Genomic DNA, 23,625 nt, shown 5'->3' with positions numbered 1-23,625 from the left:
GTGTTTTTGTTTGTGTGTTTTCGGTTAATTTCTAACTTTTATTTATAGGATGCCAAAAGAAATGCCACTGCTAAAGGAAAAAAGAAAAAGGAGAAACAAGATGATGGAGCCTCTACCTACAATTTTGAAGTGAAAATTATAAAGATGGATCAGATAAATTTGGAAGTGGATTTTCTTGGCTTTCCAGTGGCCCTAATTAATGCTTACAGAAGAATTATCTTGGCTGAGGTAAGTGATTGCAACAAGTCTTAATGAAATTTTATAGAATAGTTGTTTAGTTTTTAATTATTTAATTATTAACTTCCCTTCTTGAAACTTAACTGCCTTAATCTATTTTGATTTTTTACGTAAACAGCACATATTTCAAAATGTAGTTGTCAAAAGTTAATCCCAATTATTAGTGAGTTTCATTCTTTGTTTTTATTACAGTCGACCCCTCTATACACGGACTCATGTATTCGTGGATTTCTCTATGACCCTTATATACCCATTATTCGTAGGAAATTTGCATATGCCCGGTACTTTTCTCTGAGAAATATCCACAAATTATTGAATTTTCATATCAGTTTCATGATTAATGCACTTTTTGTGATAAAACTTTTTAAAAAACCAGGTACTACGTATAAGCATTTTTAGTGGGCTTTTCTTGAGTTGGAAGTAACAAAATAGGCAGATTTAAGCATTTTTATTTTAGGGGTTCTAAGTATTTGCGGATTTTAGCTATTCACGGGGGTGTCTGGTATCTGGTACACATCCCCCGCGAATAGGGGGGAGGGTCCACTGTACATAATTGAAAATTCAAGTAACAAATATTGTAAATTTTAAAAAATATCAGAAAAATCTTAAGAGTTACAGGCGTAGTAAAGTAGTTTGAGAGTGCTAAATGTAGCTGTATACTATGTGTTTTACTGAAAAGTGTGTGATAATTACTGTACCATTTTTATTTGGTATTTTAACACTGCCTTCTAAAAGAATCTGTTCCTATGAGGTTACCTTTTTTGAGGGTCTGTATTTCCTTTCCTTTTCCTCAAAGGTTTGTTGTTTCTTACCCAGAGTTGCCGATGTAAATCAAGATGTAAATCAAATTATTTTTTTTAAACATTGATTTAAATTATATTTACTTCTGTCCAAACCAGCATTGAATATAAAGAAAAATATGAAAACTTCCTTTTACAATGCAAAAAAAAATGTCCACACTCCATAAAAAATAATATCAAAGGGTTTTACTTGTACAGAACTGTACTTGTTCTGAGTATGTAGTAGAATACTAAAGCACTTACATTACAATACAGTATAACAAACTAATAAAAAATTCCACAATGCTATTAAAAAAAAGGAAATAAAAAAGGTTTACCTATAAAGAACGTACTTATTTCCTGAAGTAATGAATTTAAAAAAGAAAATGATTAAAGTGGGATATTTAATACAAAAGCACATTGAATTTACACTTGAAAAGAAGCTTTCTTTGAAAGATAAGATACACTTCTTTGAAATGTACTTCATAAAAATTCTTTGAAATTGAAATTTAAAATCTTTAAAAAATACTTTTTAATTCTAATGACAATATGTTTTGGTTCTCTTAGGCATCCTGATCATTAATATCATCAAATAAATCCATTTTTGTGTGTATTCAAGATTTTAAACAAAAACACCAGTTTGGCTGCATTTTCTGTCCTTGGCCAGTTTCCTTAGTTTTGAATGTACATACTACAGCTTGAAAATCCCTCAAACCCTTGATGGAGAAGCCACTGCAGACAGTAGTTGTTGTTGCTGCTGAAAATACATCACTATCCAACACTTTTGAATGTGACCTCCACCATTCAGCAGCTGACATACACTTGGTCACAGAATCACTAAACTTATATGCATGGAAAGGAGACGATTTAGCTTGAACCTCCAAAATGTGTAAAATGTATAGAATTATATATATATATATATTATATATATATATATATATATATATATATATATATATATATATATATATATATTATTGTTGTATAATTTTTATGCTAATTAATACATAAGAAATTCTGATTTAAATAAAAAAAATTTGCATTTTAAAAAATTTTTTATTTAAAAACAAAAAAATCACCAACAGTGTTCTTACCCAACCTTGCATTGCATTGAGAGTCAGACTGCAGACATGAACGTAAAAAGAAAAGGGTAGGATTGTTGGGAATATAGTAGGTGAGATCCTTCCATGAATACTCATTCTGCCTCTCCCTTTTTGTCAGGTTTTCAATTTTTCCTTTAAAGAGGAATCTCAATCTATGAACATTTCTTCCATTCTTTCCACTATGTCAATATACAATCAGTCTTGGACAGGTTGAAATATTTCATGGATGGATTATGATGCATTGTATGGTAATGACCTGGACTACCTTCTTGATCCCATTTCAGTAATCTAGCCTTGCCCTCATATTTGTGAGTTTGTGAGGAACAACTGGATATTTAATACTGTATTTTTTGCAGGTTGCAACTATGGCTATAGAAAAAGTTTATATGTACAACAACACAAGTATCATTCAGGATGAAGTTCTTGCCCACAGACTTGGACTTGTTCCATTAAAAGTTGATCCTCGGTTTTTTGAATTTAGAAATGCAGGTTTGTTTTACATTATTGTTATTATTACTGTTATCATAGTTATTATCTTCAGTACTGGATACCTTTATTAAGATGGTTACAAAACACTTTCAGTTTACATTGACTGAATAAACATATTTAGAAAGCACTAAAGAAATATGTTTAACTCCTATGTTTTGGTATTAAAAAAAACCATCACTTTACAACTGCCTTCAGGTGTATGAGCCCCCAGACACATTTAAAAGCAAAGAATTCAGCTTACCCTCAGCACAATCAGGCTCCCAAGTCCTTTTGGTTGACAGAAAATTCCCATAAGTGTATCTGCCAATCAGAACATAAGTGTTGACTCCTCTCTAGAACTTGCGCAACTCTTGCTTTACCTTATTTATTTTGGACAGCAGTAGTCCTTTTACTTAGTATGGAAATTTAATATGATTGTGGATATGTTAATAGCTCATCGATTTTATCCTCTCTGACCATTGCTTTGCATAGTGCAGTTTTTTTTTTCTTTGCTCATAGTTTTTGGTGCTTGGCTGGTTGAACCCAACATTCACTTTTGTACATGAACTTCCCTGACAGATTTATACTTAGCTATAGTCTCCGACGTTTCCCGACAGAATTTCAAATCTCGCGGCACACGCGACAGGTAGGTCAGGTGGTCTACCTACCCGCCGCTGGGTGGCGGATGTACGAACCACTCCCGTAAGCTTGTCAGCTTTTTTCTCTCGTCCGGGAACGATAACAACTGTTGTCGGTTCCTCTCGATAGTTTTTCGATTCTCGCTTGCCTGGAGTTAATTTGGACTTCTTTTGGTGACATATTCGCTTTGTTTGGCTTGGCAGACGCTGATTGTGGACCGGTTTGATTTTGATTTTGATTTTCTTTAACGATGTCTGACCTAGATTCGGTAGTTAAAACTTCGGTTTTGTTTAGGTTTGCGTGAATGAAGGATGTAAGGTGAGGTTGCCGAAAGCTTCGGTAGACCCCCACACGGTTTGCATGAAATGCAGGGGGAATGAATGTTCTTTTGCTAACCCTTGTAGTGAATGTAAGGGATTGAATGAAGAAGAATATAAGGCTCTCTCTTCTTATGTTAGGAAGTTGGAACGTGATAGAGTCGTAAGGCTTCCTCTAGAAGTTCTAGTAGATCTAGAATGAGTGAGTTGGATATGGATCCTAATACTAACGTAGAATTAGAACCTTCTCCCAAGTTGCAGCCCCTGCTCCCCGCACCGAAGCCGAAGACTCGCCTTCGGAGGCGGCAGCTCTGAGAGCCACGATTCGTTCTATGGATCAGAGATTCGTCAGTTGGAAGGTAAGGAGAGTGTTAGTGATCAGTGCAGTGTCCCCAGTGTTGTGGAGGGTGCGTCTGACGTCTCCTTAGTGCCTCTAGGCCTAGACCTCTTCCAGACTCCCAGTTCCAGTGGAGTAGGAAAGTCGAAAGCCGCAAGAGGGCTAGGGAGAACCCCCACCGGTCAGGCGTCCCTCGGCAGATCCTGAAGTACGCTCCCAGGCTGCCTCGGATCGCTACAAGAAGGAGCTACTACGCCAGTGCTTCTCCTCTTCGTCGTCTCCCTCTCTGAAGAGAGGTTGGAACTCCCCGGATGCGTCGCGCCCGTTGAAGAGGGCTTGGAAGGCTCCCTGCAGTCCTTTGGCTTCTAGTCCGGAGGTTTTCCCGGAAGAATCGTCGGTGGAGGCGAAGAAACCCAAGAAATCCTGTGATCGTTCTTCTTCTCGCGCTCCGCGCTCGGCGCCTGCTTCCGAGGAAGAACAACAAGATTCGCCTACGAGAGTACTCGCGGACTTCAAGCTCAGATCACGGCGCTAGCAGACTCTCTAGCAGTTAGATCACGTAGGAAGAAGGACGTTTCTCTTCCGATCAGAGATCTAGGCGCCGCTCTTCAGAGGATCGTTCTCCTCGTTTTAGGCGTTCTCCTTCATATGGGGAGGTTTCGTATGAAGGTAGGGGCTCGCGTGAGCGCCCTCGCTCGCCTGGCTCTCTTTCGACTTCAAGGCGCCAACATCGGTAGGACGCTCTATGGAGAAAGAAGTTTTTTCTCCAGATTGGATTCCCGCTTCCGGTAAGCGCACTGCACCTGCTCATCACGCTATTTCTTCAACTCCCTCGCGTGACTTCTCCTCAGCAGCCTCAAGATTCTAGAAGGCGCCCTTATACAAGTAGGCGTTCTTCGTCCAGATGTCACTCTCCTCGAGTGTCGGATCGTGACTTCTCTCCTGACAGGCATCAGTCTGGTAGGAGTCGTGTGCATGATAGACGGCCTGCTGTTAGCCGCTCCCCGCAAGGTAGGCGCCAAGAGCCTACTGCACATCGATCTCCTAGTAGGCGCTCGTCTCTTTTAAGGCGTCATACTCCTGATTATTCTCCTCGGGCAGACAACAAGAGTTTCTTTCAAGCGCCCTTCTCCGTGTAGGCGCTCCTCCCGCTTCTAGGCGCACTTCTCCTGACCGTTTGTCTCTTGGTAGACAACAGGAATCTCGGAAGCGCCCTTCTCCAAGTAGGCGCTCGTTAGCTTTGAAGCGCCCTTCTCCTGAATGTTACCCTCTTGTTAGACGTCAAGAGTCTCGCAAGCAGCCTTCTCCTAGTAGGCGCATTTCGCCTTCCAGTCGAACTTCCGTTGATCGTACGCAACTGGACAGGTATGGAGAGCCGCGCAAGCGCTCTGCTCTCGATGGCGACTCTTCTCCTGGCAGCGCTCGCCTCGGGATAGGCGCAAAGAGTATAGTAGGCGCTCGCCTCCTCGTAAGCGCCCTGTGGATATTTCCGAGGATTCTTGGAGTAGGAGCCCTACCTCTCCTTCGGCTGAGATTCCGTCTACCTCGAAGAGGGAGTCTCATCGTAGACATCCCAGATCTTCTCTTCGTTCTCCAGTGGATGTGAACTCTTCTAAGAGAGGGCGTTCTCCAACCTCTCGCTCAACTCCTACTAGGATCCCTTCGTCACCTAAGGATCTTCCGCGCTCGCCTCGACAAGACGTCCTAGAAGGTTCGGATGAGGAACCGAACACTTCTGCTGCTGTGTCTTCTTACAAGAAGCTTACAGAGCTACTTTTGCAAGTTTGTTTTTTTTTGGGGATTCCCTTCTCCTACGGTCCTCCTCTCCTCACTCACTTTTTTCAACGGCGAAGACAGCGAAGAGTTCTTTTGTGTGAGGATGAAGCCAACTCTTTCTATGAAGAAGGCACTGAGGAGTTTTTGGTTCCTGGATGGCTTCCAAAGAAGAAGCGGGGAAAACGATGTTCGCTTTTCCTCCTTCGAAGTTATCAGGACGCGCGGTGGTTTCTGGTACGAAACAGGAGAGTCCTTAGGATTGGGTCTACCGTCTTCGGCTGATTCGGATTTTTCGGCGCTGGTAGATTCGACAAGGAGAACTGCCCTTAACTCTGCTAAGACGACTTGGGCAATGAATGAATTGGATCACATGCTCAAAGGCATGTTTAGAGTGCTAGAAGTATTTAACTTCCTTGATTGGTCGTTGGAGTCCTAGCCAAGAAAATTGAAGTGCCAGAGTCAATTTCGCCAGGAAGATGCTTATGTGTGTTTTGTCTTGTATGGACAAGTCGGTAAGAGACGGAGCGAGTGAAATCGCCTCCCTGTATGGGGCCGGGATCGTGAAGAAGAGGTCGGTTTATTGTTCCTTCTTAACGAAGTCTGTCTCCCATGCCCAGAGGTCTTCTTTGCTGTTTGCTCCTCTGTCTGCTCAGTTTGTTCCCTAAACATCGAGTGCAGGACATTTCAGATCACTTTCGGCCAAAGCCACCCAGGACCTTTTGCACAGTCGGCAAGAAAACCTCGCCCTTCCTTCCCTACCAAGGCTAAGAAGGAAAAAAAGCAAGTGTTCGAGAACCCTTTCGAGGGCGTCTTCATCAAGAACCTCTACGTTTAGAGGTCGTAGACCTTCAAGAAGGGGTAAGACTTTCGCCAAGTCTGTTAAAGCCCCCAAATAACTTGCAAGTCCTTCAAACAACGGTGGGCGCCAGACTCTTAGAGTTTGCAGAAGTCTGGGCCCAAAAAAGGGGCGGATCCTTGGACCCTTTCTATTTTGAGAGAGTTACGGTTACCTCATCCCTTTCGTCGAAAGACCTCCCTTGACGACCAGGGCCCAAGGGAACTGACGGCCAGGTACAGAGACCCCATCATGAATCAAGCTCTCCATCTAGCGAGTAGATCAGATGCTGGAGAAGGGGGCCTATCGAACTAGTGACAGACCATCATTCATCGGGCTTCTACAACCGCCTTTTCCTAGTTCCGAAGTCTCAGGGGGATGGAGACCGGTGTTGGATGTAAGCGCCCTGAACTTCTTCTTCGTAGAAAAGAAGAAGTTCACGATGGAAACGCCTTCATCAGTGCTGGCAGCACTTCGTCCAGGGGACTGGATGGTTTCCTTGAATTTACAGGACGCTTACTTCCACGTACCGATCCATCCTTCCTCGAGGAAGTTTCTCAGATTCATGATGGGGGGGAAAAAAAATTTTTCAGTTCAGGGCTCTGTGTTTCGGCCTCTCGACGGCCCCTCAAGTGTTCACGGGGATTTTGAGGAATGTGGCTCAATGCTTCATTTGAAAGGGGTGAGGATATCCATGTACCTCGACGATTGGCTAATAAGGGCCAATTCAGAAGATCGTTGTTTGAAGGACTTACAAGTAACTTTAGAATTGACGAAGGCTTGGGACTTCTCGTCAATTTCAAGAAGTCGTCACTAATTCCCGAGCAAGAGTGTGTATCTCGGGATACAGATGAACTCTCTGAGTTTTCGGGCTTTTTCCCTCGCAGGAAAGGATAGCCCGAGGATTCGAGAGAGTAACAACCTTCTTAGGGAAAGAAGTATGCACAGTGAGGGAGTGGATGAGTCTGCTGGGGACGCTCTCCTCGCTGGAGCAATTCGTTTCCCTAGGAAGGTTGCACCTGAGACGCTCCAATTCTTTCTTCATCGGAATTGGAGTCGTCGTTCTCAGGATTTGACGTTCTCCCTGTCGTTATCCCGGCATCAAGACATCAAGAAACATCTCTTATGGTGGACAGATCCCAACCTCTTTGCGAAGGGACTGTCTCTTCAATCACAGACCCCCAACCTGGTGTTGTTCTCCGACGCGTCGGACACGGGGTGGGGTGCAACTCTGGGAACCAGCGAAGTGTCAGGTACCTGGGTGATGGGACAGGTAGCCTGGCACATCAACAGAAAGGAGTTGATGGCTGTGTGGTTGGCTCTGAAGGCTTTCGAGCCCAAAGTCAGAAGATCGGTAGTGCAGGTCAACGTGGACACACACAGCTCTGGCATATATCAGGAAACAGGGGGGGACGCATTCCTTCTCCCTGTACGAGACAGCAAGAGACCTTCTTCTGTGGGCAGAAGAAGAGGAATCAAGCTTCTCACCAGGTTCGTGCAGGGAGAAAGGAATGTAAGAGCAGATCTCCTCAGCAGGAAAGATCAGGTCCTTCCCACAGAGTGGACCCTTCATCTGGATGTATGCCAGAGCCTGTGGAAGTTATGGGGCAGGCCACACATAGACCTCTTTGCCACGTCAAAGAACAAGAGGCTGGATCCTTAACTGCTCTCCGATATCGGATCCAGAGGCATTAGCAATAGATGCTCTTCTCTAGACTGGAACGGACTCGACGTCTACGCGTTCCCCCCTTCAAGATCCTGGGGCTAACCATCAAGAAGTTCGTAGAGTCCGATTCAACGAGAATGACCTTAATCGCTCCCTTTTGGCCGGCCCAAGAATGGTTCACAGAGGTACTGGAATGGTTGGTGGACCTTCCAAGATCGCTCCCGCTAAGGAGCGAGCTACTCAGAACAACCCCACTTCGACAGGTACCACAAAAATCTCCTCGCTCTCAGTCTGACTGGCTTCAGACTGTCCAAAGTTTGGTCAGAGCGAAAGGCTTTTCAGCAACAGCTGCTAAAGCAATCGCAAGAGCGAGGAGACCTTCCACCTTGCGTGTATACCAGTCAAAGTTGGGATGTCTTCAGACGTTGGTGCAAGAGGAAGAACATTTCCTCTTCCAGTACCTCTGTGACCCAAATTGCGGATTTCCTTATTTTCCTCAAAGAAGAATGTCATCTGGTTGTGTCAACTATTAAGGGATACCGCAGTATGTTGGCGGCGGTATTTCGGCACAGAGGCTTAAAGATATCCGATGATAAGGACTTGCATGATCTTATTAGATCATTTGAAACCATTAAGCGTCCTCATGTGGTACCAAACTGGAATCTAGACGTAGTTCTACAATTCCTTGGATCGCCTAGATTCGAACCTCCTAGCTTAGCCTCTTCAAGGATCTGACGAAGAAGGCTATCTTCCTTTTGGCCCTAGCTACAGCTAGAGAGTGAGTGAGCTCCAAGCTATTGAGGGCAATGTAGGGTTTTAAGGAAGATTCTATGGTGTGTTCGTTTCTTCCAAATTTTCCTTGCAAAGAATGAAAACCCATCACGGCCTTGGCCCAGGAGCTTTGAAGTTCGTAGTTTATCTTTTCTAGTAGGGAAGAGCCTGAAAGAACTCTTTGCCCTATGAGAATTATGAAGTATTCCTTAAGAGGAAGGAACAACTTAAGGCTAATCAAGATGTGCTTTGGTGCTCTGTAAAGGACCCCACTTCTCGGCCCCATGTCGAAGAATGCTCTTTCCTTTTTTCTGAGAAGCCTTATTACAGAGGCACATGTTTGTTGTAAGGAAGAACATTTTAAACTACTGAAAGTGAAAGCTCACGAGGTGAGAGCCATCGCAACTTCGCTTGCATTCAGAAAAAAATATGTCTGTGTGGAACTTGATGGAGGCGACTTTTTGGAGATGCCAATCGGTTTTCGCAAACCACTACATACGTGATGTAAAAATCACATATGATAAATGCTTCGCCTTGGGTCCTTTCGTATCGGCGGATTCGGTGCTGGGGGGGGCAGGGAGCTGAAACTTATCCTGTGTAAATTTTTTATATGTTACCCATATTTTATATTGTTGTTTTTTGGTTGTCTGAAAGAGGTTGCAGGAGGCACCTCTTTTTGTCGTAATATTAACCCTTTGTATTTTGGTTAGGTGGTCTGATGGGTTTTGGCTCCTTGCAGAGATAGTGGTAAGGATCTGTTAGGTAAGCGGACAAGGTCCCTCTAACAGCATCCGACTTGGATTCTACCACAATAGGGGATCACATATCCCAGTGGTAGATCCGAGAGTCTTTCAGCATCAGGTCATGTCCTAGCTGTAGCTCTCCAGGCAATGCAGACTCAGAGATAGTATCTATGAAGTCTTCATCCTGAAAAGGTGAGAACCAAGGTTTTTATATCCTACAACATTAGTTGTTTCCCGTCGTACCTGTATTATTGAGCTGTCTCTTACCTCCACCAAGGGTGCCAATCAGCTAAGTATATAATCTGTCAGGGAAGTTTCATGTACAAAAATGATATTGTTAAACTACAATGAAGTTTTGTACATACTTACCTGGCAGATATATACGATTAATGGCCCACCCAGCCTCCCCTCAGGAGACAGGTGGAAGAGAAAATCTGACAAGCTTACGGGAGTGGTTCGTACATCCGCCACCCAGCGCGGGGGTAAGGTAGACCACCTGACCTACCTGTCGCGTGTGCCGCGAGATTTGAAATTCTGTGCGGGGAACGTCGGAGACTATAGCTAAGTATATATCTGCCAGGTAAGTATGTACAAAACTTTATTGTAGTTTAACATATCATTTTACGTATGAGGAACCATCCTTGGGATTTGAGATTCTGAAAACTGCTGCAATGGACACCATCCTCTAAGAATTAGAGGAGAGGGGACAGGGGAAAGGATCCAATGCTAGGCCAGATAATCCCGTGAGAACTTTGCAGATGTTCCCTCTGTCAGATGCCATGTCTAGAAGAGTCTGTTTTTTTTTTTTTTTTTTTCTTTCTTTTTTATGCATAGATCCATGGGTTTGACTGCTGATGCAGGGACTTGTGAGCCCAGAAATACAGATAGCCAGCTGGATGCTGTTTGATTTTAAGCGTGTCTTGAAAGGGAAGCAAGAAAAAGGACATTGTAAATTGATCAGTTGGTATAAAAAAGTCAATTTTGTTTTTTATAAATAGTATTTTAAGTTTGGCATAATTTACTAAAACACTTGAAAAAAATGTCACCAATTACTATTTCAGATGACAGTGAATGGGGTGCACAAGATTCTGTCAAGTATGAACTTAAAACTAAATGCCAGAAGAACCCAAAAGCAGCAAGTAATGAAAAACAGGGATTTTTTTTTGTACTTGGATGTCAGATCTCCAATAGGAAAGGTAAGGACTTAATGAACTCAATACGCCATAAGGTAAAGACTAAGTGGAAAACATTAAGTTGATGGACACATCAACTGAATTTTTGTTGTTGGGTTTCAGATGAGAAATAGGGGAACACTAAATGCTGACAGATGTAGCTTTGGATATTTATTAGCATCATAAAAATTGGCTACTGAACCAAAAATGAGTAAGTAGACTAGTATGTTGACAATTAACAACTCTTCAGCATGTTAGATTGATATTTACCAAAGAAATATCACCTTAAGTAGTGTTCCTGTAATGTGAGGAATTAGGACATTAGGTTGCTGCAGTATTCAAAATACCAGTGAACTAATATGCTATAATATTAGTAATGTTGATATTAGAAATACAATGCATTATATTATTAGATGTAATAAAATTGGTCATTTTCAACCATGGTGTGGTATGGTCGGGCCAATGAGAGGCTAATCACATTGCATTATATTCAAGAAAAAGGCCACAAAAACATCCTAACTCAACAAAAATGCAAAGAAGAGTTCTCGAATTTTCATAATAATCACATTAAAATATTCATCAGATAAAATATCACCAACATACACCTACCAAAAAAAATACAGCATGAATCCATGAATCATTGAAATGTGCTGTTTTTTTTTCCCCCTTTTTTGTTATCTACAACACACTTAATGCATGAATGTCAAGATTTGAGGCTAATTATTGCATTTCAATAAAATTATCAGTCACGCTCCATTTTTTTTATTTTAGTTTATATTCATGACAGTAAAAGGTATTTGTTCCGATACGTAATACAAACCATCGGTCCTTTAACAATAGGAAGTAGCTAGCGGCAGCTGGAACGGTCGTAAGCTTCGAACAAGGGGAGAACGGTAGTTAACTGCTTGTCCGATCGTCGCGCGCCGCGCGACTGGGAGGTAACAAACCACTTTTGCTTTCGGCCGTGGTGTGGGAAGGACGTGTTCGCCATCGCTCTGCCCGCTTGTCGTTTGCTTCAAACTTGAGTATTTGTTTTCTCTTTCTGTATATCAGGAGTGATTGTAAGTACTCTTTCTCTAGTTCATTGAATTGCAATGAGTGGAATTAGAGGAAATGGAGATATCACCGCGCCCTCCAGTCGCCCTAGAGTGTGTCCCGGGCTGGAGGGACGTAAATGTGGGGGGTTCAGGTCATTTGTTGAGGTGGACCCCCACGAGGTTTGTACTCGTTGTCGAGGGCGAGAGTGCTCCCGCAACGAACCATGTGTGGTTTGTATGAACTGGTCCGAGGCGCAGTGGGTGCTGTACGAGGGCAGGAAGAGACTTAGGCCGGCCAAGAAGTCATCGGAAAGTCCAGTGACTCCTGGTTGACGGACACTTCGTCCTCTTTCCTGCCTCCCGGCCAGCCCCACGGTTTTGCGCCTTCCCCTGCGGGGGGGGTAGCGGAGTCCTTTTCCTCTCTCGATCCGTCGAGTGTGGAGGAGGGCGTCCGCTACCCGGATGTACAGCTGTATTCGGGGTCTTCTGTCCGCTCTGGGGGGGATATTTCGCCCCCCAGGCGGCGCTGGAAGCCCCTCTCCCATTAACCCGACTGTTGCTTCCGCAGTGTGCCATCAGCGAAGGATGACTTGGGACAGGTGTGGGAGTCGCTGGGACTGCAGGGAGTGCCCAGCATCCAGGGGTTGCTACAGCGGTTGGGCGGGGTCGGCCGTGGTCACTCATGGTGCGGTGACCACCACGACTACCACATTAACTACACCTGCGTATGAGATGCCACCAACCATCTTGTATACGCCACATATAATGTCGGTGACACCCACGGTGGCAGTACAAAAACCAAACCAATTGCCGCCGTTCCAAAGAGGACGATGCCACCACCACCTGGATTTTTTCCTTTGCCAGACCCCGGACTTCCGCTGCCGCCAAAGAGTACCCCCCTGGACCTGCCGCCAGTGCCACGGATGACGGTGACTGCGACAGGACGCCTGGCCTCTCCCGTGGTACCTGCCGTGCCTGCCGTACCTGTGGCCGCTCCAGCGACTCTTTCCTTTTCAGGTACACATTCCATTTCAGATGTTCCTGCTGTTCCTGCTGTTCACGGACTGTTCCTGTCGTTCCCGCTGCTGGTGTTGCTGTAACAGTCTCAGGTCCTTCCGGACAGGTTGCAGTCGGGCCCTGTTGCTTCGGCAACTGCCCCGCTCCCTCCTGGATGGAAGACCTGACGTCTGTCCTGCGGAGCCTGGCGAAGAAGAAGAGGAAGAGGAAGAAGGTGTCGTCGTCGTCTTCATCGTCTTCTTCGTCGTCGGCTGCACCTCTCCTTCCCCTTCGACTTCTAAGGCCAAACAGCCGAAGAAGAAGAGGTTGCCTCCTCCCCCCCTAAGAAGACTCCTTCGGGAGCTTCTAAGGGCCGGCTCGCTCAGGCGAGCTGGGGAGCTCTTCTGCTGGTCCTCCTGTTTCCTTCGGGTGCAGGGTCCCGTCGCTTCTTCTGCAAAGAAGAAGTCGACGGGGACCAGAGGTGCATCAGCCTCGGCTGGTGTGTCCTCACCTGGTGCTAGTGGTTCTGCCGCTAAACCAGGTTCCGTCTCGGCCGCTTCTTCTTCGCGAGAAGCACCGAGTGGACGCTCTCTAAAGAGGACCGTCCAGCAAAGTTCGACGTCCGAAGCTAGCTCGCCGTCAAGACAGCGGCACTGGCCAGAAAAGACTGGCGAGAGTCGTGCACACGACTCTCGCCAGGCCAGTGGACGCTCTCGCAGCGACCAACCGGCTGCTCGGGCTGACGTGACGGTCGCTGACCGGCCACGGGTTGAGGCGAGGAAGGAGTCCCACGGCCGCCGGTACCAGCCACGGCTGGTACCACGGTTTGACGCGCCGAGAGGACGCTGGCCGGTCTCGACGCGAAAGGGAGCCATAGCAGGTCACCCGTCCGCCGCTCCCGATGGGAGCGGGCGGAGACGGTGACCAGCGGCAGCTCGCCTGACGTTAGAGAGCTGGTCTCGACGTTCTCAGCCGAGCCAATCGCCCCAGGCGAGCGGCGACGCTAGGCCTACTGCTAGACCGTCACCGCGGGTTTGACGATCGGCAAGCAGCCCTCTACGCACGCTGGTCCTGCCAGCGAGCGTGGGGGGGGAGCGTCAGGTCTGCCTCTCCTGTACCTTCAACCTCCTCGGGCTATACCTGGGAGGAGCGAGGTACCAAGGAGCGATCACGAGAGGTGCGCCGCTCGTGACCCAGCTATGACGCCGTACGGCTCAGGCACGGTCTTAGGACCGAACCAGGACGTACGCGCAAGTAGTTGGAGGCGACCGTCAGGGGTCTGTCGCTGTTCCTCCTTCTGAAGGAGGAGTATCGAGGGATATGCTCTTGTTGGAGGGACTGGACGGTCCTACTCCACAGGACGCTGTGACGCCCGAGATACAGAGGAACTTCGCGAGAGGTCATTAAGCTGATGCGTCTGCATAATGACCTCGCGGAAGGATCGTCGCTACCACCAGCAGAGCCCACGTCCCGGCTCGAGTCATTTTGGGGTTTGGGGTCCCAAGAGGGAGCCCATAATGACGGTGGGGTTGCCACGATCAGAGCTTGCGGACTCGTCCTGGATCAGGTGGAGAATCTCGTCTCAGGCCCCAGGGAGACTCGCTGAAACAAATCCGGACGGTCCTCCTAAGCTGCTTCCTCCTCCTCTACAGCGGCAGAGGCGTTTTTTTTTTTACGTGCCATCAGAAGACCCGATACTGCCGAAACAGGTTAACCCGGAGTTAGCGAGGCTGACTCCCAGGTGTGTCCCTGCAGCAGCTCCTGTCGGAGAACCTATGGTTCTCGCAGCAGGAGGCACTTGCCCTGGAATCTACCGCTATGGCAGCATTCCAGGCAGTTTCCTGTTGGATTTGTGGTCCCTCACAATATCCAAAGTAGCCGGCCGCTCCGGGAGTTCTGCTTCTCGAAGACGACGCTTCTTTTAGGAGACTGTGCCAGTCTGGAGGAAGAGCAATCTCTTACCTCGCCCATCAGACTGCTAACCTGGGTGGGCCAACTTGGTTCTTCGGCGTAGGGACGCAGTCCTTACCCGAGTGACCAAGGGGGCTGGGCGTGAGGCGGCACTCGGGCTAAGAAATGGACCTCTTAGGAGTTCCCCAGCTCTCTTTCCTGGAGAGATGGTGGACGCTGCGGTGGGAACGGCGGCGCACTGACGAGAGTGACCGCTTAGTCCACCAGGCAGTCCTCGAAGGTTTCTGGGCAACCTCGAGTAAACTGCGGCCAAACCAAAGAGCTTGGGCTAGCGCTTCCACTGGCGGCGAAGACGGTTTGCACCGTCCAAAACCCCGTGTGAAGACTCCAGTTGTTCGACTTCTGCGAGAGGAGGCCGCAACCAGCCCTCCTCCCAGGCCTCCTTTCCCCCCGAGGAGGTGTTGGGAAGAAGTCGAAACGAGGAGGGAAACGCTAGGGACGGCGTTCCCCCTCACCTGCTGCCGGAAGTGGGGGGGTGCCTGGCGAGCCATTGGGCGACTTGGCAGCGCTACGGCGCCGAGAACTGGATAGTAGAACGTCCTCTTCGGGAGGGATATCTACTACCCTTCGAGTCTCGGCCCCCCCTCATCTCCAAACCGGTCCATCTACAGACCTATGTCCGGGGATCAGCAAAGGACAACGCTCTTCGACAGGAGATCAAGACCATGCTGGCAAAGAAACGGCTGTAGAAATCGTGGAGGACCAGTCACCAGGCTTTTACAGCCGCCTCTTCCTAGTGGAGAAGGCATCGGGGGGCTGGCGCCCGGTGATAGACCTCTCTCCCCTGAACCGCTTCGTTCGCACGACGCGGTTCACGATGGAGTCGGCACGCTCAGTGCTCGACTCGATCAGGGGGAACGATTTCATGCTTTCGGTGGACCTGAAGGACGCGTATTTTCAATACCCATCCATCAGTCCTCCAGAAAGTACCTCCGCTTCATCTTCGACGGGACGGTGTACCAATTCAGGGCACTTTGTTTCGGTCTCTCAACCGCCCCACAGGTGTTCACGCGAGTGTTCACTCTGGTGTCGGCTTGGGCCCATTCGAACGGGATACGTCTTCTGAGGTATCTCGACGATTGGCTGGTCCTGGCGAGCTCCCGCTCGCAGTTGCTACAGGACAGAGATCGACTCCTCAAGTTTTGTCGCGATCTGGGGATCGTGATAAACTACGAGAAGTCAGATCTCGAACCCAAGCAGAAGATGAAGTACCTGGGTATGCTGATAGATACGGTAGCAGGGCAAGTCTTTCCCGCAGACTTGCGTATCAGCAAATTCAGGGAGGCAGCGGCCGTTCCTGTCGCGGCAGGGAACAGGCAGCACAGCAATGGCAAGTCGTGATCGGCCATCTGTCGTCACTCGAGAAAGTTAGTCCCTCACGGGCGTCTTCACCTGCGGTCTCTCCAGTGGAGGCTAAGGGAGAGTTGGTCCCAGGCCAAGGATCCTCCTTACTTTCCCGTGGCTATCACGGACAAGGTGAGGCAGGACCTAGCCTGGTGGCTCGACGACAAGAACCTCTTAAGAGGAGTGCCCATACGCACTCCCCCCCCCCCCCGGAGATGCTTCTGTTCTCAGACGCATCGACCGAGGGATGGGGCGCACACCTGGAGGAGTTGCTGACTGCAGGTGTGTGGGACCATCACGAGAAGCACCTTCACATCAATGTCCTGGAACTCAAGGCAGCGTTCAACGCTCTCCAAGAGTTTCGGGACCGCTTGGTGGGACACTCAGTGGTGTTGATGTGCGACAACACCACAGTAGTGGCTATGTCAACAAGCAGGGGGGGCTAGTGTCTCTTCCGCTCCATCAGTTGACGGTGCAGGTGCACGAGTGGGCCAAAACGGCTCACTCGATAGAGCTGTCAGCACGCTACATTCCAGCAAGAGGAATGTAGTAGCGGACAAGCTCAGCCGTCGGGATCAGGTGATAGGGACCGAATGGTCTCTACACCAAGATGTGGCGGAAAGGCTCTTCAAACTGTGGGGGCGACCGGTCGTAGACCTGTTCGCCACCCGGCACAACAGGAAGATCCAGGTGTTCTTCTCGGCCGTGCCGCCGGACCCATGGGCAGCTGCAGAGGACGCTCTCCAACACCCCTGGGACAACTCTTCGCTTACGCCTTTCCTCCCTTCTGTCTGATTCGGAAAGTGATCAGTCGAGCGCTGGTCACTCCCAATCTCAGAATGATCCTGGTGGCTCCCAAACGGCCTCAAGCCGTTTTTGGTATCCGGACCTGTTGGCTCTTCTTGCAGACGCACCGAGAGAGCTACCCAACTGGCACAACCTTCTAGCCAGCCACACGTAGAACGGTACAACCGCGCAGTCCAGTCCTTCAACTTCAACGGCTGGCTGTTATCCACCATCTCTTGCGAACGAGAGGCTTTTCTCGTAGCGCAGCAACGAGATGGCTGGACACGTCAGACAGTCCTCTGCAGCTGTGTACCAGGGAAGTGGGCCGTCTTCTGTGGTTGGTGTCGTAGACAGGGTTTGTCTCCTCTCAGAGCCACTCTTCAGCAGGTAGCGGATTTCCTCGTGTTTCTTCGCCGAGAGAAGCTCCTCTCCAGTCCCCACAGTCAAAGGATACAGAGCCGCCTTGGCGCTCGTCCTGAAACTGAGGGGGTTTGGACATCACGAATTCGTTCGAGATATCCTTGCTAATGAGGAGCTTCGAAAGGTCTGCCCACCCAGGGAACTCAGGCCCCCTGCGTGGGACGTGACTCTCGTCCTTAGGAGTCTGACTCGAGCACCCGTTCGAGCCACTCCGAGAGTCGTCAGACAGGGATCTGACCCTCAAGACCCTCTCTTGCTGGCCCTGGCATCGGCGAAGAGAGTAGGGGAACTACATGGCCTTTCTTATGATGTTAAAACATACCAGAGGCTGGGGATCTGTGGGACGCTCGATTTCGTCCCGAACTTCGTAGCTAAGACTCAGAATCCGTCGATCCCTGACGACAGGTTCGAGTCTTTCACGATCCCCTCCCTGCTGGACTTTACAGATAACGATGCGGATGAGATGCTGCTTTGTCCTGTGAGGGCGCTACGGCGCTATCTGAAGATGAACTCGACATCACTCAGGCCTGAGTGTCGACGCCTCTTCGTTAGCACTGGGGTCACCAAGAAAGAAGTCTCCAAGAACACGCTTTCTTTCTGGCTACGTGAGGTGATCAGGAGAGCGTACGAAGCTGATGGTAGCGACGACATCCGTACGCTCCGTCCGAGAGCCCACGAAGTCAGAGTATCGGACCCTCCTTAGCGTTTCCGTAAGAACTTCTCCGTGGCGCAGGTCCTGAAGGCAGGTGTCTGGGCCAACCAGACCACTTCACGTCCTTCTACCTTCGGGATATTGCCCACAAGTCCTTGGATACGTTTTCCTTGGGACCTGTGGTGGCTGCTCAACACGTTGTGTAAGCTTACCCAGCCCGAGCAGGCAGAACAGCATCGATTCCTGGTATGACTGGGAGAATAATGCGTGAATGAGAGATGACTGGCTTCTCTTCACCATCTTTTTCCCCTACCTCTACCTGTGGGCAGAGGGATACGGTCGTTACCTTGCTGGAAAGGAGTCAGATGCAGGTAAGCTATTCAACAGAGCTCCATCCTATCTCTTTAACTAGAGATAGGAGTAAATATCCACACTTCTCCAAACAAGGGGGAGAAGTGGATGCCAACATGAGACAAACCCCATTACTTTACATTTGCTCATGTAAAGGAAAAAGTTCTTACAATGCTGGTACGAAGAGATACTTGCCTCTCTCTTAGTACTCGGCCAGAGGTCTGACCATTGATCCTGCGGTGCACACCCCCGATCAATCGGACAGAGGCTTGGATCCCTCCCTCGCTCGTACGACCAGGGAGGCATTCCAGGGATGGACGCACACCAGTCTGTTCATCAAAAGACTCAGATTCCACCCACCAAGAAGTGAGTCTTCCTATTGTTAAAGGACCGATGGTTTGTATTACGTATCGGAACAAATGACAATTTGTCGAAAATTGCATTTTTCCTAACTATACAAACCTGAGGTCCTTTAACATAAAGTCCCTCCTCATGCCACCCCTCACTCTGCGTATTTTGCATGGGCCAAAACAAAAGCAAAAGTGATTTGTTTACCTCCCAGTCGCGCGGCGCGCGACGATCGGACAAGCAGTTAACTACCGTTCTCCCCTTGTTCGAAGCTTACGACCGTTCCAGCTGCCGCTAGCTACTTCCTATTGTTAAAGGACCTCAGGTTTGTATAGTTAGGAAAATGCAATTTTCGACAAATTGTCATTTCTGTCAATTACCATAACAATCAAGTAGACAAGTTATTAAAACTTGCAGTCTCAATGGTTGCTTCCCTAAATGAAGATATGAATTTTTGTTCAACCTTCATAAATTAAAGCTGCAGGTTATAGCTGAGGTTGAATTAAACGAATAGAAGGCAGGCTGTAAAATGTTTTGGAATGAGCAAATGATGTCCAGAACTGGCAAAATCCCACTTACTGCTTTTACAATTTAATAATGTATGCAGTTTAAACCCAACTTTGTTCATTTACAAGAAAAATTATCGCCAAATTATGTTTTTTCAAGCAACTGATGGCAATGAAACTGTCGGTAGTCAGTTTTCAATCAGCCGAGATTATGAGAATGGCAAACAATAAGATGGCAATGTTTATTGCCTATAATACATTAGTATGAAAATACAGGCAGTCCATGGTTTACGGCAGGGGTTCTATCCCCAGCGGCACGCCATAAAGCTGAAAATTACTGTACCCGAACCATCATAATTATAATGGTAATAAATAGCACTTACAGTGCCATTACGCACTGTAAGTCAGAATAACTGGTTAACAGTGCCATGAGGCAAGTGCCGTAAGTCTGGAATGAAACGAAACCTGAAACCAAAACGCAACCTAGGGACTTCCTGTAATACTCAAAATACTGTAATTGAATACAGTAAGCAAAACAACCTTTATTTAAATCATCCATTATTATAAACATAAAAATTGTACTGTTTTTTAACCTTCACAAATGATTACTTTTCTCCCAAAAATATTTCGGTTTTGTTCATGAAACTTACCTGTCAGATATATATATAGCTGTATTCCTCCGAAGTCCGACAGAATTTCAAAACTCCCCGGCACACGCAGTGGGCGGCCAGGTGGTTTAGTACCCATTTCCGCACGCTGGGAGGCAGATATCAGGAAACCATTCCCATCTATTCAGATTTTTCTCTGTCGCGGTAGTGAAAACACCTGTTTCCATTACCTCCGCCTAGGATTTTGAAACTTCATTAGCCGCTTAAGTATCCTATTTATTTTTTGAATGATTGACTTGGATTTGTGGCTAGCATACGCTATCATAAATTAATTAAAATTTTTTCATTGCATATGATGTCTGAATCTAGTTAGCCTAGAGTTTCAGACTTTGTTGTCTGCAAACGGGTAAGGGGAGGCTACCAAAAAACAAACTTCGTAGACACTCGCTTAGTATACATGACGTTTACATGTTTTCTTTGTTGAAAGATCAATGTAATTAGTGTAATGTTGACTGATTCCGAAAGAAGACGTATGATTCATATGTACGCAAATTAGAGCGTGATAGAATCAGGAGGTCTCCTCCACAGTAAACAGAAGTTAGGATAATGAACCTACTAACCTCCAGTAGACTTTATTTTTTTTGCCTAACCCTGTGGTATGGCTTACGGGCCTAAGAGGAAGTGTCTGTGAGAGGTAATGCCCTTTCTATTATGGTGGATTACATCAAGTAAGCTTTTTGAAAAAGTGCTCGCTCTCCATCAGTGTTGTGAGTGTAGTGATGTTGATTTTGCCCCCCCTAGTGTTGTGGAGGGGGCGTCAGATCGGTCCTATAACGCCTCCTAGGTCTAAACCTCCCAGGACCAGGGAGGGGGCAAGTTTGAAAACCAAAGGAGGGAGGGTTACGGGAACCCCCCCACCGATCTGGCGTCCCTTCGGCAGGACCTGAAGACGCTTCCAAGGCTGCCAAAGATCGTGCACGTGCACGAATCATGAAAGATTGCTTCTCGTCCTCCGAGGCGTCCTCCCCGCAAGGTTGGAGCTCTCGGAAGGACTCGCGCCCTCTAAAAAAGAAGCTTTAGAGAAGAGGATGCTTCACGTCCTCTCTCTCGTCAGGAGGGAGCGTCAGAGTTACTGATCTGGCGTCCCTTCGGCATGACTTAATATCGATAAGCGTTGACAAAGACGCAAAATGTCGCACAGGCGGCTGTCGTCTTGGTCAAGAGATTAAAAATGTCCTTAAGGCAGGACCCTCACAAGGACGCCTTTCGAGACATTCAACGCTCTATCTAGAGGAAGGAACGTCTTTACTCTTGTAGCAAGGATTGTTTTCTTGCTTTCCAAGACGTCTCCCCTCCCTCCTCCCCTCATGGCGCTATGTATACGTTATGTGACGTTCGCTTTACTACGAAACGGGATATTGTTCAAGCTCATAAGCTTGACGTCCGGCAAGCTGATTTGCATAGTCAAACAGCTCGCCAAGACGCCTCTTACTCGTACCTAAGGATGAAGGGACGCTCTGTCCAGTCGGACAGAGATGGGCAAAGACTCGGTCATACCACCCAAGAACACAGGCGTCCTTTATTTTTAAATGACCCTTCTGCAGTGTCGATGAGCGTGACAAAGACGCGAGATGTTGCACACGGCGGCCGTCGTTTTTGTCAAGAGTGGGCGAACGTCCTTAAGACTCGTCCTGATGACGATCACCATACTTCTGCTTAGGATGCTCGCGTTTCATGAGCGGCTCTCCCCCTCGCCAGGAAGCCTCTCAGGTTACTCGTGTTGACGCACGTCATTCACTATGACGCTTCCCTTGATGTTCGTCGCTCTTCTATTTTCCCGGACGCTCTTCAGACGCTCAAAGAATGCAATCAGGACGTTCGGCAAGCACCTCGGAGGATGCCTTTCGGAAACGCTCGGCGTTCCTTTTTTGAGCGCGTTTCTGGATATGTTCATTTGCATTACTAAGACGCAAGATGTCGCACAGGCGGGCCACCGTCTTTGTTACAAGGTAACGAAGGTCTTTAATAGGCCGTCTTGGAGACGATAGCCTTACGTCTTCCTATAGTGCTCTCACACTTCAGGAGCAGCGTGCGGCTCTCCAGGACGCCTCTTCGGGTGGCCTTTCATGCATCAAGGCACTCGATAAAATCCTCTCTGAGATGCCGTTCAGATCCCTTGGTGTTCTATGCACCAATACACTCGGTAAGACGCTCGTGAGGATGTCTCTTGAAGACGCTCAACGTCCTACGCATTGAGACGTGAGGAAGCTTTTGCAGATGCATCGACGTCCTACACGAAGAACCGCTCATCAGTACGCTCTGGAAGACGCTCGACGTCATAAACATTGATAAGCTTTTTGGAAGACGCTCGATGTCTTACACATCTGGACGCTCGCCAGGACGCTCGCCAGGACGCTAGCGAGGAACGCTTTTTGAGACGCTCGTCATCCTACACGTCAAAAAAATTACGCTCGGTAGAGCACTTGCCAGGACGTTCTTCAGAACGATAGGCGTCCTACGCATCAAGACGTTCGGCAGGATTCCTGCAAGAACGCTCTTCAAGAGGGTGTCATCGAAGAAGAGGAAGGAGTTTGGTCTCGCCAAGATGTCTACTTCGCTTTCTACGAAGGGAGCGTTCAATAGAATCCATGACTTGATGAATTTCCAGGAAAACTGTAAGCAGATTTCGGTGTCATAAACGCCGTCGTCTGCTTTCGGGATTGCGCTGCCGAAGGGGAACATTAAGGTCCTTCCTGTCGTAAGCCCAGTCTCTAATCAGGAATCCTGCCCCTTCCTCGATTTCTGCGGGAATCGGGAAAGACTATATGCTCGAATTCCTGGATTACTTTCCGTCATGCAAATGGGTTAGTTCTCATGACAAATTCTTAATAACATTTTATCGCATAAGTGGATAAGTAACAAAATTCGAAAGAGCTCTCATTCATTAGTCAGAGGCTCATCCAGAAAAAAGACTTATAGACTACGTCCATGAAGTCTTATGTCCAATATCATAAGAAGCTTGAACTTTCCTTTTCGATCTTCGGTTCTCACTTGAGGATTTTCCATTCGAATAATATTATTCCTTCTCTTGGCAAAGAGAACGAAGACAGTCGATTTCCATTCTCTCTCTCTTCCTCGTCAAGGAAAGAATGTAGTAGAGAATTAGATGTTCAAGTGACTACAATAATCTTACGTATTTTTTTATCTTTTGCGTCATATTACTAATGTAAAGTTCAAGTCATATACGCATATCGTAGTTACCTCTACAGAATGGCACCGAAAGGACTGTTATTTTAAGTGTATTTAATCGGTCCTTCCTGCAAACTTCCAGGAGTTTCCGGTGTAAGGACAATGCTTAAAAGTATTGTTACAACAACACCAACTCGGCTTCTGCATCTAGCGAATTATGTTTCGCTTAAATATGCCTGCTTGAGAATTTCCTTCTGATCGATAATAGTAACAAACCTATCCTTCGTAGAAGAGAGTAGCTGGTAACTCAGGCAGAATATGGCGAGACGAGAGGTTGCTGTCATTGTGGATGACGCAAGTATATTAATCGGTACTCCCCCCGGCATTGGAAACACAGGGAGTTTCCGATTTAACATTGGTTAATTAAGCGTAATGTGCGACGACACAAAATCAGCTTCTGTATTTAGCGAATTCTGTTTTGCTTAAATATGCCAACTTGAGAGTTTCTGTTCAAATAATGGAAAATCTATTCCTTAGATGAATAGAATAGCTGGCAACTCGGCATAAGACTGCG

At 47.3% G+C, this 23,625-nt stretch overlaps 2 protein-coding genes across 2 annotated transcripts in view; one reads left to right on the top strand and one right to left on the bottom strand.

The window, feature by feature from the left end:
* LOC135215595 (transient receptor potential cation channel trpm-like) overlaps positions 1–23,625 on the bottom strand; it is a 655,531-nt gene that overhangs the window by 451,191 nt on the left and 180,715 nt on the right. The window lies entirely within an intron of this gene.
* LOC135215597 (DNA-directed RNA polymerases I and III subunit RPAC1-like) overlaps positions 1–23,625 on the top strand; it is a gene marked incomplete in the record, with an annotated part of 203,489 nt that overhangs the window by 29,023 nt on the left and 150,841 nt on the right. The window contains 3 exon segments of the mRNA XM_064250488.1: positions 49–228; positions 2,476–2,608; positions 10,733–10,819. Coding sequence (XP_064106558.1) covers positions 49–228; positions 2,476–2,608; positions 10,733–10,819 — 400 coding nt within the window.

The sequence above is a fragment of the Macrobrachium nipponense genome, chromosome 5, assembly GCF_015104395.2.
Source record: "Macrobrachium nipponense isolate FS-2020 chromosome 5, ASM1510439v2, whole genome shotgun sequence".
NCBI lineage: Eukaryota > Metazoa > Arthropoda > Malacostraca > Decapoda > Palaemonidae > Macrobrachium > Macrobrachium nipponense.
Note: the sequence above shows the minus strand (reverse complement) of the source record. Positions and strands in the feature narration are given on the sequence as shown.